This window comes from Ovis aries, chromosome 11 (assembly GCF_016772045.2).
Source record: "Ovis aries strain OAR_USU_Benz2616 breed Rambouillet chromosome 11, ARS-UI_Ramb_v3.0, whole genome shotgun sequence".
Classification (NCBI taxonomy): Eukaryota; Metazoa; Chordata; class Mammalia; order Artiodactyla; family Bovidae; genus Ovis; species Ovis aries.
Window position 1 is genome coordinate 46,246,212 of NC_056064.1, and position 18,400 is coordinate 46,264,611.

General features: G+C 38.2%; 1 protein-coding gene across 1 annotated transcript in view; it reads left to right on the plus strand.

Annotated features, from left to right (window-relative positions):
• EFCAB13 (EF-hand calcium binding domain 13) overlaps positions 1 to 18,400 on the plus strand; it is a 315,250-nt gene that overhangs the window by 123,343 nt on the left and 173,507 nt on the right. Inside the window, exon 20 of the mRNA XM_060395750.1 lies at positions 4,939 to 5,010. Coding sequence (XP_060251733.1) covers positions 4,939 to 5,010 — 72 coding nt within the window. The remainder of the gene's footprint in view (positions 1 to 4,938; positions 5,011 to 18,400) is intronic.

Sequence of the window (18,400 nt, forward strand, 5' to 3'; positions counted from 1 at the left end):
TCATGCGGCCTCAAAAACGAAAGAATGATCTCAGTTCATTTCCAAGGCAAACCACTGAACATCACAGTAATCCAAGTCTGTGCCACAACCTCTCATGCCAAAGAAGCTGAAGTTGACTGGTTCTATGAAAATCTGCAAGACCTTCTAGAACTAACACCAAAAAAGATGTCCTTTTCATCATAGGGGACTAGAATGCAAGCATAGGAAGTCAAGAGATATCTGGAGTAACAGGCAAGTTAGGCCTTGGAGTACAAAATTAAGCAGGACAAAGGCTAACAGAGTTTTGTCAGAGTACAAAATTAAGCAGGACAAAGGCTAACAGAGTTTGCTGGTCATAGCAAACACCCTCTTTCACTAACACAAGAGATTACTGTACACATGGACATCACTTGATAGTCAATACTGAAATCAGATTGATTATGTTCTTTGCAGCCAAAGATGGAGAAGCTCTGTATAGTCAGCAAAAAACAGACTGGGAGCTGACTGTGGCTCAAGTCATGAGCTCCTTATTGCAAAATTCAAGCTTAAATTGAAGAAAGGAGAGAAAACCACTGCCCATTCAGGTATGATCTAGATCAGATCCCTTATAATTATACAATGGAAGTGACAAATAGATTTAAGGGATTAGATTTAGTAGACAGAGTGCCTGAAGAACTATGGATGGAGGATTGTAACATTATACAGGAGGCAGTGATCCAAACCATCCCAAAGGAAAAGAAATGCAAGAAGGCAAAGTGGTTGTCTGAAGAGGCTTTACAAATAGCTGAGAAAAAAGGGGAAAATAAGCCCAAATTAATGCAGAGTTTCAGAGAAGAGCAAGGAGAGATAAGAAGACCTTCCTAAGTGAACAATGCAAATAAATAGAGGAAAACAATATAATCAGAAAGACTAGAGATCTCTTCAAGAAAATTGAAGATATTAAGGGAACATTTCATGCAAGGATGGGGACAATAAACAACAGAAACAGTAAGGATCTAACAGAAGCAGAAGAGGTTAAGAAGAGGTGGCAAGAATACACAGAAGAACTATATAAGAAAGGTCTTAATAACCTGGATAACCATGATGGTATGGTCACTCACCTAGAGCCAGACAACCTGCAGTGTGAAGTCAAATGGGCCTTAGGAAGCATTACTACAAACAAAGCTAGTGAAGATAATGGAATTCCAGCTAAGCTATTTAAAATCCTAAAAGATGCACCAGCCCCAAGCATCCAGTATCATGCATCGAACCATAAATAAATTTATATTTAAAGAAAAAGAACTTTAAAAAAAGAGATGGTGCTGTTAAGGTGCTTCACTCAATATGTCAGCAAATTTGGAAAACTCAGTAGTGGCCACAGGTCTGGAAAAGGTCAATTTTCATCCCAATCTCAAAGAAGACCAATTCCAGAAAATGTTCAGACTCATACAATTGTGCTCATTTCACATGCTTGCAAAGTTATGCTTAAAATCCTTCAAGTTAGGCTTTAGCAGTATGTGAATTGAGTACTACTAATGTACAAGCTTGGTTTTGAAGAGGCAGAGGAACCAGAGAGCAAATTTCCAACATCTGTTAGATCATGGAGAAAATAAGGGAGTTCCAAAAAAACATCCAGTTCTGCTTCATTAACTATGCTAAAACCTTTGACTGTGTGGATCACAATGAACTGTAGGAAATTCCTAAAGAGATGGGAATACCAGACCACCTTACCTGTCTCTTGAGAAACCTGTATGCAGGTAAAGAAGCAACAGTTAGAACCGAACATAGAACAATGAACTGGCTCAAATTCGGAAAGGAGTACATCAAGGCCGTATATTGTCACTCTGCTTGTTTAACTTATATGCAGAGTACATCATGTGAAATGCTGGACTGGATGAATCACAAGCTGGTATCAAGATTGCCGGGAGAACTATCAACAACCTCAGATATGCAGATGATACCACACTAATGGCAGAAAGTGAAGAGGAACGAAAGAGCCTCTGGATGAGGGTGAAAGGAAAGAGTGAAAAAGTTGGGTTAGAACTCAACATTTGAAAAACTAAGATCATGGCATCCAGTCCCATCACTTCATGGCAAATAGAAGGGAAAAAGTAGAAACAGTGACAGATTTTATTTTCTTGGGCTCCAAAATCACTGCAGGTGGTGACTGCAACCATGAAATTAAAAGATGCTTACTCCTTGGAAGAAAAGCTATGACAACCTCAGTTCAGTTCAGTTCAGTTGCTTAGTCATGTCCAACTCTGTGTCTCCATGGACTGCAGCACACCAAGCCTCCCTGTCCATCACCAACTCCTGGAGTTTACTCAAGCTCATGTCTATTGAGTTGGTGATGCTATCCAACCATCTCATCCTCTGTTATCCCCTTCTCCTCCTGCCTTCAATCTTTCCAGCATCAGGGTCTTTTCAAATGAATCAATTCTTCGTATCAGGTGACCAAAGTATTGGAGTTTCAGCTTCAGCATCAGTCCTTCCAATGAATATTCAGGACTGATTTCCTTTAGGATGGACTGGTTGGATCTCCATGCAGTCCAAGGGACTCTCAAGAGTCTTTTCCAACACCACAGTTCAAAAGCATCAATTCTTTGGCACTCAGCTTTCTTTATAGTTCAATTCTCATGTCCATACATGACCACTGGAAAAACCATAGCCTTGACTAGACAGACCTTTGTCAGCAAAGTAATGTCTCTGCTTTGTAGTATGCTGTCTAGGTTGGTCACAGCTTTTCTTCCAAGGAGCAAATGTCTTTTAATTTCATGGCTGCAGTCACCATCTGCAGTAATTTTGGAGCCCCCAAAATAAAGTCTGTCACTGTTTCCATTGTTTCCCCATCTATTTGCCATGAAGTGATGAGACCAGATGCCATGATTTTAGTTTTCTGACTGTTGAGTTTTAAGCGAGCTTCTTCACTTCCTCTTTCACTTTCATCAAGAGGCTCTTTAGTTCTTCTTTGCTTTCTGCCATAAGGGTGCATATTGATATTTCTCCAAGAAATCTTGATTCCAGCTTGTGCTTCATCCAGCCCAGCATTTCTCATGATGTACTCTGCATATAAGTTACATAAGCAGGGTGACAATATACAGCCTTGACGTACTCCTTTCTCTATTTGGAACCAGTCTGTTTCTCCATGTCTGGTTCTAACTGTCACTTCTTGACCTGCATACAGATTTCTCAGAAGGCAGGTAAAGTGGCTTGGTATTCCCATATCTTGAAGTATTTTTCACAGTTTGCTATGATCCACACAGTCCAAGGCTTTGGCATAGTCAATAAAGCAGATGTAGATGTTTTTCTGGAACTCTCTTGCTTTTTTAATGATCCAATGGATGTTGGCAAAGCCTTCCTCAGTGATCAATGCAAAGAAATAGAGGAATTACAAACCTAGACAGCATATTAAAAAGCAGAGAGACCACTTTGCTGACAAAGCTCTGTATAGTCAAAGCTATGGTTTTTCCAATAATCATGTATGGATGTGAAAGTTAGACTTTAAAGAAGGCTGAATGCTGAAGAAGTGATGCTTTCGAATTGTGGTGCTGGAGAAGACACCTGAGAGTACTTTGGAGTGCAAGGAGCTCAAACCAGTCAATCCTAAGGAAATCAATCCTGAATATTCATTGGAAGGACTGATGGTGAAGCTGAAGCTCCAATACTTTGGCCACCTGATATGAAGAGCCACCTCATTTGAAAAGACCCTGATGCTGGGAAAGACTGAAGGCAAGAGGAGAGGTGGGAGGCAGAGGAAGGATGTGATGGTTAGAAAGCTTTACCAATTTAATGGACATGAATTTGAGCAAACTTAAAGAGATAGTGGAGGACAGACGAGGCTGTCATACTGCTGTCTGTGGGGTCAAAAGAAGGTGGAACCGACTTAGCAACTCAAAACAAATGCTCTAGGCTGAATACCTTCTCTAATGCTAGGTATATTTATCTGTTAAGTAAGGAGAATACTAGTACCAATTTTCCAAAGGTTTTTTGGGATTAAATGAGATGGCATATATAAAGGACTGAGCATTATGTCTACCAAGCTGAGATTTGTAAGTGCTGATAAGTGGCAGTAGTAATGAAGATAATAACAATAGCAGTAGTAGTAGCAGCAGCAGCAGCAGCTGGTGGAGTAGTAATCATTAGTCAGTACCTACTAGTGATATTTGAGTGTTTTTAAAAACATCAAACATTGTATTTTTTTAAATATAGAACTAGAATGTCCCATGAAAGCTCTGGCCTCCATTAGGAAAAATATGGCCAATCCTGATGACCTAGGTTCCATGATAAAAAATAAAGGGGTTCCATTATGCCAAGATGTGATTCAAAGTGCACTGAAGAATGTGACTATCATGGGTAACTATGTAATATGTTTCTAGGATCTTTTGTCTTAGCTGATGTGCATCTGTTTGAATTTTTCAAGAGTTGTTAAAGGGTTGATCTGCTTCATGGATTATCCAAGGCTTTTATACCTACCACCCAGTTGCTGCTGCTGCTGCTAAGTTGCTTCAGTCGTGTCCGACTCTGTGTGACCCCAGAGACGGCAGCCTACCAGGCTCTTCTGTCCCTGGGATTCTCCAGGCAAGAACACCGGAGTGGGTTGCCATTTCCTTCTCCAATGCATGAGAGTGAAAAGTGAAAGTGAAGTTGCTCAGTCATGTCCGACTTCGCGATCCCATGGACTGCAGCCCACCAGGCTCCTCCATCCAGTTAGTTTCTAGTTATTTTCAACAGATCATACCAAGGAAGGATCTACAGAGGATGAGAATGTGTGTGTGTGCCTGAATGATATGTATTAATCTGTCTTTCTGATTGAATATATATTCAATATGATTGAATATAGGTATGTATTTAACTATATTTCAAGGTCAAATCCATAAATTATTTTTCAGTATAGCGGTTGTACTATGTACTATAGTTGCCTACCTCTTATCTCTGGTCATTTATCTTTCCCATGTTCCCTGACATGTATGTTTCTTTCAGATGATGGGATGGTGAATTCAGAAGAGTTTATGGGCAATTTGGTCAATTCAGGATTTTCATCTCCACCTGAAAGTGAGTAAGAATTTTCATTTGAATTGAGGTAGATAATGTGTGTATCGTGGATCTCTTGGGAAAATCCCAAATAGACTTTTTCCTCAGCTGCTTTAAAACTGGCAGAATATTCCAGTGTCATTGTTCACACACGTCAGATGTGTAGCACAACTGAAAAACACCATGAGTTTTAGAAAGAACTAGTTACCTCTACTGCCTGAGGACTTCTCTGATGGCTCAGAGGTAAAGAAGCTGTCTGCAATGCAGGAGTTGCCAGAGACACAGGTTCCATCCCTGGGTTGGGAAGATAGCAACCCATTTCAGTACTCTTGCCTGAAAAATCTCATGGACAGAGGAGCCTAGTGGGCTATAGTCCAAAACAGTCACAAAGAGTCAGACACAACTGAGAGTCTGAGCACAGCACAGTTACCTCTGCTGTGTAGTCTGAGCACTAGAGTCTTGACTGCAGTTGTCTTTCACTAAGGGCCTTTATTTTTTAAATAGAAATTTATTTATTTTAATTGGAGGCTAATTACTTTACAATATTGTATTGGTTTTGCCCTATATCAACGTGAATCCGCCACGGGTGTACACGTGTTCCCCATCCTGAACTCCCCTCCCTCCTGCCTCCCCGTAGCATCCCTCTGGGTCATCCCAGTGCACCAGCCCCAAGCATCCTGTATCATGCATCGAACCTGGACTGGCAATTTGTTTCTTATATGATATTATACATGTTTCAATGCCATTCTCCCAAATCATCCCACCCTCGCCCTCTCCCACAGAGTCCAAAAGACTGTTCTATACATCTGTGTGTCTTTTGCTGTCTCACATACAGGGTTATTGTTACCATCTTTCTAAATTCCATATATATGCGTTAGTATACTGTATTGGTGTTTTTCTTTCTGGCTTACTTCACTCTGTATAATCGGCTCCAGTTTCATCCAGCTCATTAGAACTGATTCAAATGTATTCTTTTTAATGGCTGAGTAATACTCCATTGTGTATATGTACCACAGCTTTCTTATCCATTCATCTGCTGATGGACATCTAGCTTGCTTTCATGTCCTGGCTATTATAAACAGTGCTGCGATGAACACTGGGGTACACGTGTCTCTTTCAATTCTGGTTTCTTTGGTGTGTATGCCCAGCAGTGGGATTGCTGGGTCATAAGGCAGTTCTATTTCCAGTTTTTTAAGGACTCTCCACCCTGTTCTCCACAGTGACTGTACTAGTTTGCATTCCCACCAACAGTGTAAGTGGGTTCCCTTTTCTCTACACCCTCTCCAGCATTTATTGCTTGTAGACTTTTGGATCGCAGCCATTCTGACTGGTGTGAAATGGTATCTCATTGTGGTTTTGATTTGCATTTCTCTGATAATGAGTGATGTTGAGTGTCTTTTCATGTGTTTATTAGCCATCTGACTAAGGGCCTTTTGAAAACAGGAATTATGTAAGTTAAATATTATTGAACTAGCCCTTGGAATGAGACTGTTTGTAAATTATTCTTTTACTAAAATGTAATAGCGTGAGACATATTAACATATGATAAATAGTGGGTTTCTGATACTAATTTATAACTCTTTACTAAGAAACTGATGGAAACCCTTACTGTTACTATTTGGAGAATTTTTGTTCAGGTTTGTATTTCTCTTCTTTTATTATTCTTTGTTTGCTTTGGATATCTCTTTGAATGGCTTCCCCTTTTTCTGATCTCTCCTTATACATGAACTCAAAGTTTAATTTTAGTACTATGTTTGTCAATTATTATGTTAAAAATCCTTTTCTTCTTTTGGTTTGCACAGTATATTTGCAATCTTAAGTCTCTGTGTTTTCTGATGAGCTGCCCTTTTTTTGTCACTATGGTATTAGACAGGAAAGAATGTTTTATATTTTGTATATTTAGGTGAGAAGAATAATTCTGACTTCAAGCCAAAACTGTATCCACTTTCACATCATTTCATATTGTACATCTTAACATAGTCCTTATGGTTGCAGAAGCTCAGGGTATACTTCTTTGATCATTTCCACATACTTTTGGATAGGTATACATGTATAGTCTTGATATTTATGGAGTGATATTTTGCAGAAATGCCTTCTTTGGGGAAACTTTCTAATAAAATAGCTTATCTGTTTTTGAGAACTGGCATTAAAAAAACTCAATAATATTTCAAATAATAATGTAATACCTTTTTATGATGATGAGTGATAACTAGACTTATCATGGTGATCATTTTATAATATGAATGGCAACCCACTCCAGTACCTTGCCTGGAGCATTCCATGGATGGAGGAGCCTGGTGGGCTGCAGTCCATGGGGTTGCTAAGACTTGGACACGACTGAGCGACTTCACTTTCACTTTTCACTTTCATGCATTGGAGAAGGAAATGGCAACACACTCCAGTGTTCTTGCCTGGAGAATCCCAGGGATGGTGGAGCCTGGTGGGCTACTGTCTATGGGGTCACATAGAGTTGGACACGACTGAAGTGACTTAGCAGCAGCATACCAGAAACTAACATAGTATTACAATTATACTTCCAAAACAACTATTTTTCTTTTTCATAGAAAAAGAGATCAGATTTGTGGTTACCAGAGATGAGAAGAGGAGATATTGGAAGAAAGGGGTCATAGGTTGGAGAAGGAGATGGCAACCCACTCCAGTAGTCTTGCCTGGAGAAACCCCATGGACAGAGGAGCCTGGTGGGCTATAGTCCATTGGGTTTCAAAGGGTTGCACACAACTGAAGCAACTTAGCAATGGGTCATAAGGTACAAACTTCCAGTTAAAAGATAAATAAGTACTACAATATAATTACTAGTGCTATACGTTATATATGAATGGTAAGAGTGTAAATCCTAAGAGTTCTTATCCCAAGGAAAAACATTTTATTTTTTTCATTAAATTTTTATGAGATGATGGATGTTCATTAAACTTATTATGATGATCATTTCATGATGTATATAAGTCAAATCATTATGTTGTGTACCTTAAGCTTATACAGTGCTGTATGTCAAATTATATCCCAGTAAAACTGGAAGGAAAAAAAAAACATATCAGAAGTGCCACTGGATCTTCTGAAGAGATTGTTTATATGCTGTTTAGTGACAAATGTGAAAAATGTCTCTTGAAATTTGGTATCAGAAGAAACTTTCTCTCTCCCAAAGACCAGTATGCTTCTTTGTATAAATGATAACCTGAGTTCCCTTTTACACCTTAACTACTAGAAAGTTCAGATTTAAATTTAATTTTTATTAATTGTAACTATATTGTCTTTGTTGTTTACTATCTTCCTCTCATGTATTTTAAATTTTTATTTCTATCTTAAATACATTTACTTTTCATTTAATAATTCCTCAAATTATTTTAGGAAGTGATTGGATATAAATTTGTAAAATAGCATATCAAAAGCTGCTGTGAATCCTGGCCCATGGGATATTAATTAGTATGTCATAAAAGAGAGATCAGTGGCTAAACTTGCAAAACACTGAAGTACAAAACAAACTTTAACAAAATTCTCTGCTGTTGGACTATTAGAAGATTTCACAGTTGACACGGTGGTAAAGAATCTGCCTGCCAAGCAGAAGATGCAGATTTGATCCCTGGGTCAGAAAGCTCTCCTGGAGAAGGAAAAGACAACCCAATCCAGTATTCTTGCCTGGGAAATCCCATGGACAGAGGAGCCTGGTGGGTTACAGTCCACGGGGTCGCAAAGGGTCAGACAAAACTGAGCAACTGAATGACAGCATGCATGCACACACGAAGCCCCATCACCATTCTCAATCTTACTGTCTTCACTAACATACTCATTTGTCAAGGGTTACCTCAAGTTGGTACAGAATCATTTGTATCACACATACTATTTTTTCCTGTGTTCTTCAAAAGACAGTTTGGAAATGCTGCTTTGAAGAATAAAATGGAACAATTGTTTGTTGCTGATATGATAAAATAGAATCTACTTATGCATTAATACATAACTCTTGTGCCCTGTGTCTAAATTCTCTTGTTAGTCCTGGTGATTTGGTAGATTCTTGAAGATTTTCTGTGTAAACAGTTACGTAATCTGCAAGTAGATACAGTTTTACTTTTTTCTCCCCATGCCTTTTATTTATTTTTCTTGTTCTTCTTTATTTTACTGTCAAACTCCTTCAATATAATGTTGAACAGAAGTGTTGAGAGTGGGCATCTTACTTTATTCTGATCTTAGGAGTAAAACATTCAGACTTTCACCATTAAATATGTTAGCTGTAGGTGTTTTTTTTTTTTTTAAGGCTCTGTTTGAAGAAATTCCCTTACTCTTTCCAGTTTACTGACAGTTTTTTTTTTAATCACAAATGATTGATAATTTTGTGAAATTCATTTTCTGTCTTCTAAGATGACAGTTTTGTTTTTGTCCTTTATTCTGTTAACATGGTGAATTAAAATGCCTGATTGTTAAATGTTTGTAAATTGTATTTAAAAAATACAAGTTTTATTTTGAGAGTAAAAAGAGGAGAATTTTCAAACTTAAATAGAAAAACATTTTATGTATGCTGCATTCTTGTTTTTCAAAGAAATCCTTTAGCTTGCAAATAGAACCCAAATGTAGTCCATTATGTTGAAATTGTGGAAAAGCCCAACCATTAGCAATTTGTCTACTTTTTTTTTAGAAGCAGAATTCTCTTGTGTGAACTTTTCTATTTATTTATTTATTTATGCCTGTGTTGGGTCTTTGTTGCTGTGTGGAGAGTGGGGGCTGCCCTCTGGTGTGGTGTGTGGGCTTCTTATTGCAGTGGTTTCTTTTGTTGTGGAGCATGGGCTCTAAGGCACACAGGCTTCAGTAGTCATAGCACGTGGGCTCAGTAGTTGCAGCTCCCAGGCTCTAGAGCACAGGCTCAGTAGTTGTGATGCATGGGCTTAGTTGCTCCAAGGTGTATGAGATCTTCCTAACCCAGGGATCTAACCCATGTCTCCTGCATTGGCAGGTGGATTCTTTACCACTGAGGCACCAGGAAAGTCCCTGTCTACTATTTTTGTATCATTACAAAATGTGAATAAAAGCAGAGCCTGGCATGCTGCCATCATGGGGTTGCAGAGTTGGTCACAACTTAGTGACTGAACAGTATGTTTCATACTCATGCATTATGAGGACATTAACTTCTAGAATCTCTCTGAATATGATAGAAGTCTTTACTAGTTTATTTATCTTTCCTTTTATGTGTAATCTGTTTCTACAGTTAAGAATTGAGAGACTGAACTAATCAGGCTTGATAGCCAGTATAAATTTGTTTTATTTCTGTATATGGAAATACATTTCATTTCAGTTCAGTTGCTCAGTCGTGTCCGACTCTTTGTGACCCCATGAACCGCAGCACTCCAGGCCTCCCTCTCCATCACCAACTCAAGGAGTCCACCCAAACCTAAGTCCATTGAGTCGGTGATGCCATCCAACCATCTCATCCTCTGTCGTCCCCTTCTCCTCCTGCCCTCAATTGTTCCCAGCATCAGGGTCTATTCAAATGAGTTAGCACTTAGCATCAGGTGGCCAAAGTATTGGAATTTCAGCTTCAACATCAGTCCTTCCAATGAATACTCAGGACTGATCTCCTTTAGATGGACTGGTTGGGCCTCCTTGCAGTCCAAGGGACTCTTCAGAGTCTTCTCCAACACCACAGTTCAAAAGCATCAATTCTTTGGCACTCAGCTTTCTTTATAGTCCAACTCTCGCATCCATACATGACTACTGGAAAAACCATAGCCTTGACTAGATGGACCTTTGGTGACAAAGTAATGTCTCTGCTTTTGAATATGCTGTCTAGGTTGGTCATAACTTTCCTTCCAAGGAGTAAGCATCTTCTAATTTCATGGCTGCAATCACCATCTGCAGTGATTTTGGAGACCCCCAAAATAAAGTCTGACACTGTTTCCCCATCTATTTGCCATGAAGTGATGGGACCAGATGCCATGATCTTAGTTTTCTGAAAGTTGAGCTTTAAGCCAACTTTTTCACTCTCCTCTTTCACTTTCATCAAGAGGCTCTTTAGTTCTTCTTCACTTTCTGCCATAAGGGTGGTGTCATCTGCATATCTGCGGTTATTGATATTTCTCCTGGCAATCTTGATTCCAGCTTGTGATTCTTCTAGCCCAGCATTTCTCATGATGTACTCTGCATATAAGTTACATAAGCAGGGTGACAATATACAGCCTTGATGTACTCCTTCTCCTATTTGGAACCAGTCTGTTGTTCCATGTCCAGTTCTAACTGTTGCTTCCTGACCTGCATACAGGTTTCTCAAGAGGCAGGTCAGGTGGTCTGGTATTCCCATCTCTTTCAGAATTTTCCACAGTTTATTGTGATCCACACAGTCAAAGGCTTTGGCATAGTCAATAAAGCAGAAATAGATGTTTTTCTGGAACTCTCTTGCTTTTTTGATGATCCAGTGGATGTTGGCAGTTTGATCTCTGGTTCCTCTGCCTTGTCTAAAACCAGCTTGAACATCTGGAAGCTCACGGTTCATGTATTGCTGAAGCCTGGCTTGGAGAATTTTAAGCATTACTTTACTAGCATGTGAGATGAGTGCAATTGTGCAGTAGTTTGAGCATTCTTTGGCATTGCCTTTCTTTGGGATTAGAATGAAAACTGACCTTTCCAGTCCTGTGGCCACTGCTGAGTTTTCCAAATTTGCTGGCATACTGAGTGCAGCACTTTCACAGCATCATCTTTCAGGATTTGAGAGAGCTCAACTGGAATTCCATCACCTCCACTAGTTTTGTTCATAGTGATGCTTCCTAAGGCCCACTTGACTTCACATTCCAGGATGTCTGGTTCTAGGTGAATGATCACACCATCGTGATTATCTGGGTCAGCAAGCTCTTTTTTGTAAATTTCTTCTGTGTATTCTTGCCACCTCTTGTTAATATCTTCTGCTTCTGTTAGATCCATATCATTTCTGTCCTTTATTGAGCCCATCTTTGCATGCAATGTTCCCTTGGTATCTCTAATTTTCTTGAAGAGATCTCTAGTCTTTCCCATTCTGTTGTTTTCCTCTATTTCTTTGCATTGATCGCTGAGGAAGGCTTTTTTATCTCTCCTTTCTGTTGTTTGGAACTCTGCATTCAAGTATGTATATCTTTCCTTTTCTCCTTTGCTTTTCACCTCCCTTCTTTTCACAGCTATTTGTAAGGCCTCCTCAGACAGCCATTTTGCTTTTTTGTGTTTCCAATATGGAAATTGGTTTCTCAGATGAATGACGAAGAACCCTGTGTATGTGAATGAAATATACTGCTTGGCAAGCCTTGCTTTAGGGAGAGCTGGTGGAGTGGCTTCTTAAATGGCTGAATAAATTAAGCTTTAGTTTCAGCCACCAAAATTCACCTTGACAGCTGTGGTTTTCTCTCTGTTACTGGAGAGTTCTCCAATATTTTGGCCAGGAAGCAGGTGCTGAACTGCCTGTTCCTCTGTGACTCAGGGATTTTGGAAAATGAGAAAGGAGTGGCGTACTGAGACAAATGAACGGTCCATAGATAGGCTTTTGGTTAATCCCTTTATTTTCTGATTCTTCCTCCCTCAGTATCTGCTAAAATTGAGCAATGAGCTTTTCGGGGAGTTTTTCTGGGCGAATAAGTTTCTTTCATACTTTTTCCTTTATCTACTTAGAGCCTCCTCCTTTGTAAATTCTAAACTGTGATTTCCTCTGCTTGTTTTATTTATCACATTTAAATGTTTGCTTTTTTACTATATATCTCCCCGAAGTAGCATGTGAACTGTTGATAGGAACTTTATCTGTTTTGCTCACTGCCATGGTCACTAGCATGTAGGCTAGTGTCCATCACATAAAAGGACTTAAACAAATGTTTAATGAATAAATAGATGAATTAACATACTTTGTTCCCTTTCATATTATTCTACTTTTTTCTACCTATTTTTTCCACACATTCTTTTTTGTTGTTTATTCTCTTCTCCCATCATTTTAATCTGTTTAATTGGGTCTTTGAAAGAAGAGGAGAAAAACTTGTCTTCATTGCCAGACTTTAGGATATTTTTGAGAATATTTTTCATGGGAAAAAATGTCTTGCATTTTGGGTAAAACAATTTGTTTTAAAAAATTTGGAACTTTTATTATTATTTAGTGAATATAATCAATTATAGTAATTAATTTAAGAATTAAGTCTCAAATCTAACCACTGCCTTCAAGTTATATTTATATGGCCCAATTGTCCATGTAACTCTAATAATACCCAACAGTTACTTTGTCTTTAGCTCATGTATCAGGAGCTACTGAGGCACTTCTATTTTAACTCTCTATTTTCTACTGAACAGCTCTCACTGTAAAGTGTGGTATTTCATATTCAAAATTATTAGAAAATCTCAATTTCATATTATTCACTTTCCATGTCTTCGAAGGAAAAATCGGGATCAATAACCAGGATAATTTCATGGATGATATGGGAATTGAACTTACTTATAAAGAACATAAAGAGATGGTAAATCATCTCCCAGCTAGGGGTGAGCATTTCAATTATTTTGGTATCTTGCAAAAAATGCTTTAGGCTTATTTATAAGAAATATTCATATTTCCCTTTAAAGCACTATATAAGTACACAGAAATATCTAGTACCAAAGGTGTGAATGTGTATGTGTACTTATTATTATTGTGATTTTTGAAATGAACATTCAGGCTTTAAGTGAATATTAAGATTGTTATGCAGAAAGTATTAATATTGGGGCCCTAAATGTCACCAGCTAAGCTAGGTAGTCTCATGAGGTACTAAGCTAGGTAATCTCATCTTCAAGGTCAGTGAAAGGTCAGACCATAAGAAGGGAAAAGTAGAAAATTAGGGGAGATGGAAGCATGGAAATGAAGGATAAGAAAAGAAAACTAGTTTACATTCTGCCCATAAGCTAGTAAGAATAACTTATAGCAAAAGTGTCATGCAATTCTAATTTTATTTAGGTAAAATAGTCATAGTAATAATGGTAGATTTCATTCATACTGCTATGTATCAGGGACTGTACCTTCTTCACAGTATTATTCCAAGAATTAAGGAAATAATATAAATAATTTAAAAATAAATATTAGGGTTTTTCTCCCTCATTTATATTGAAATAGTGTCTCTCTCTCTCTCTCTCTCTCTCTCTCTCTATATATATATATATATATACATATATATTGTGTGTGTGTGTGTGTGTGTATGTATGTATGTATGTAAAGAGCTTGCCAGGTGGCTCTAGTGGTAAAGAACCTGCCTGCCAATGCAGGAGATGTAAGAAACGTGGGTTTGATTCCTGGGTTGGGAAGATCCCCTGCAGGAGGGCATGGCAACCCACTCCAGTATTCTTGCCTAGAGATTCCCATGGACAGAGGAGCCTGGCAGGCTACAGTCCATAGGGTCGCACAGAGTTGGACATGACTGAAGCAACTTAGCATGCATGTATGTAAAAGAAGTCAGTGAGTTGCTGCTCCAATAAAATGGTGGCTCATAATAGCTAAGAATTGTAGTCTTTAATGAGGAAGAAATAGGTATAATCCCTTGTGATTTATTTTTAATTTGCTCATTTATTTATACAACAAACATTTAGTAAGGACCTTGTATGTGCCAGATAAAGATGAATTAGGTCTGTTCATGCCAGTAAGGAATCTATAGTTTCTTTGGGGACAGGAGACAAGTATGAAGAAAAAATGCAAATTAAAGTTCTAAAAGGTCTACATTATTGAGAATAAATAGACAACATTTGCTATGAAGGAGGAAATGACAACCAATCCTGTACTCTTGCTAAGAAAATCCAATGGATGGAGAAGCCTGGCTGGCTATAGTCCATAGTGTTGTAAAAGAGGTAAATGTGAATCAATGACTGAGCACACACACAGATAATATTTGGGAAAGGATGAAAAGATGGAAGGAGGAAGGGAATAATGGTTGCTTTCAGACAACTGAATCTGTTGTGGTAGTTTAGGAAAAAAAGAGCTGATGTAAAGGAGGCAAGGTTGTGTTACAGAGGGCCTGCACTTTATCCTACAGGTAATACTGCAGGGGGAGCCACTGCAGTTATTCTTATTTGAGAGTAGTATCATGTTTTGTTCTCTACTCCCAAAAGTTACTGGGCTAAAGACTATAGAAAATAACTCAAAAGCTATCTTAAATTCTAAAATGTATTTTTTCACATATTGGTCACTTTTAGGTACCATAAAAATAGCTATATTGTATTCCATTTGGCTTCTCTCATAGCTCAGTCATTATAGAATTTGCCTGCAATGAAGGAGACAGCATTTGATTCCTGGATGGGGAAGATCCCCTGGGTATTCCATTTGAGAAAGCAAATAATTTTCGAAAGATTTGCTTTTCATACTGATTTTTATAACTTCAAATATTATGCCTTTTTATGACTTCCCATATCAATTATTACTTCTGTTTAAAACTTTGTATCTATCTTACAGCTGATGAAAAAATAAATCAGCTCAAATTGATGGATACTGTGAATACTCTTAAAGGCGAGTGAGTAATAAGAAGATGTAAAACTCAAATCTTGAACCTTTGCAATAATATTTTAATGAAGTGTATTAAGGTTTTGTTTATGCATATTCACAACAAAAAATCTTGGAGAATATGAGGGAAGCATAGAGAGGGACAAAAAAATAAAAATCACCCTTCGTTTACAATCAAAGACAAAGATAACCATCTTTTGGTATCAGTACTGGCAACCCACTCTAGTATTCTTGCCTGGAGAATCCCATGGACTGTAGCCTGCCAGCCTCCTCTGTCCACGGTGTTGCAAGAGTCGGACACAACTTAGCGACTAAACCACCTAAACCACAGTTCAGTTCAGTCGCTCAGTAGTGTCTGACTCTTTGCAATCCCATGGACTGCAGCATGCCAGGCCTCCCTGTCCATTACCAACTCCTGAAGCTTGCTCAAACACATGCCCATCAAGTCAGTGATGCCATCCAACCATCTTATCCTCTGTCGTCCCCTTCTCCTTCTGCCTTTAATCTTTCCCAGCATCAGGGTCTTTTCTAATGAGTCAGTTCTTTGCAACAGGTGGCCAAAGTATTGGAGCTTTGGCATCAGCATCAGCCCTTCCAATGAATATTCAGGACTTATTTCCTTTAGGATTGACTGGTTTGATTTTCTTGCTGTCCAAGGTACTCTCAAGAGTCTTCTCCAACACCACAGTTCAAAAGCATCAATTCTTTGGCACTGAACCTTCTTTATAGTCCAACTCTCACATCCATACATGACTACTGGAAAAAATAACTTGCATTGAATTTTTTGGCTTTGACTTTTATTCATATTATTTCATGAATAGTAAAATGCTAATCATATTTTATTGATAGATAATTTGCATCTATTAATACTGAGTTTTATGGACAGAAAGTATTATTGTAACAGTGAACAGTTTACATATTTCTTTATATATATATATATATATATATATATGTATTTTCTAAATAATGTAATTTACTCTGGCTTTCTTAAAGTGGTCATGTTCTTGACCTGCATGGAAACAATGATGTTATAAATCTGCAATAAATAAATCAAATTACTTCAGTGAATAAATAACTAGTTAAAAATCTAGAAGAGTGGGATGAAGTAGAAAGAAACAAATCCTGCTCCTAGTATAGGTAGTAACTAGTGGCAAAAATAATTGAATTATTGGGAAGATTTCAAATCTTCTCTGCTCTTTTAGAGAGAAATGCAAATCCTTATTGCACAAATGGAAAAACTTTGGCATGTATGAGAATGACTTCTCTCATTCTCAAAGATAATAGCATAGTACTATTGTTCCTATCAAGCATAGGTTTAATTTCAAAATTGTAGTTTGTGTGATTTACATTTATGATATAAAAAATTGTGTCTCTCTGTGGAAATAAGATGTATTTAACAATTTGAACTATGTAACCACACAGACCTGTGTTCAAATACTGGCTCTACAAGCTACTAGCTGTGCAATTCTAGGTGGAGATCCAACCAGTCCGTTCTGAAGGAGTTTAGCCCTGGGATTTCTTTGGAAGGAATGATGCTAAAGCTGAAACTCCAGTACTTTGGTCACCTCATGCGAAGAGTTGGCTCATTGGAAAAGACTCTGATGCTGGGAGGGATTGGGGGCAGGAGGAGAAGGGGACGACAGAGGATGAGATGGCTGGATGGCATCACGGACTCGATGGATGTGAGTCTGAGAGAACTCCAGGAGTTGGTGATGGACAGGGAGGCCTGGTGTGCTGCAATTCATGGGGTCGCAAAGAGTTGGACACCACTGAGTGACTGAACTGAACTGAACTGAACACTTCTCTCAGCCTCAGTCACACCATTTGTGAAACTGAAATATTGTGGATACCTAACTTATGTTACTTTGAGGATAGACTGAAATGGTGCAAATATAGCATATAAAAATAATTGTTATCTTCTTGGTGAAATTTAGTGGGCAGTTACCAATTTGGCATTTTAAAAATTTGGTTTAGGCTTGTCATCACAGGTGTAACTGGTTGTTATATAAAGATTAATGCTATCAGATTTTATTTTGATTTTGTTATTTATATTAATTTTGGAACAAACTATATACCACATATTTGTTTTTTACATTGAGACTGAGAAGCACAAAGTACAGAAATAATGTCCTTATCCCAGATATGATATATGTATGAAATATATATTTATATATGAAATATATATTTATGTATAATATGTATTAAATTTATTGTTGTTCAGTCGCTCAGTTGTGTCTGACTCTTTGTGACCTCATGGACTACAGCAATCCAGGCTTCCCTGTCCTTCACTATGTCCTGGAGTTTGCTCAAACTCATGTCTGTTGAGTCACTGATGCCATCCAACCATCTCATCCTCTGTTGCCCTCTTCTCCTCCTGCTCTCAATCTTTCCCAGCATCAGGGTCTTTTCCAGTGAGTTGACTCTTCGCATTAGGTGGTCAAAGCATTGGAGCTTCAGATTCAGCATCAGTCTGTTCAGTGAATATTCAAGGTCGATTTCCTTTAGGATTGACTGGTTTGGTCTCCTTGCTGTCCAAAGGACTCTCAAGAGTCTTCTCCAGCACCACAGTTTGAAAGCATCTTCAGCACTCAACCTTCTTTATCGTCCAACTTTCACATCCATACATGACTATGGAAAAACCATAGCTTTGACTATATGGACCTTTGTTGGCAAAGTGATGTCTCTTCTCTGCTTTTTAATATGCTGTCTAGTATCATCATATCTTTTCTTCCAAGGAGCAAGTGACTTAATTTCATGGCTGCAGTCACCGTCCACAGTGATTTTGGAGCCCAGTAAAGTCTGTCACTGTTTCCTTTTGTTCCCCAGCTATTTGCCATGAAGTGATGGTACTGGATGTCATGATCTTAGTTTTTGAAAGTTGAGTTTTAAGTCAGTTTTTTCACTCTCCTCTTTCACCTTCATCATTATGTAAAATAATCCAATATTTATATA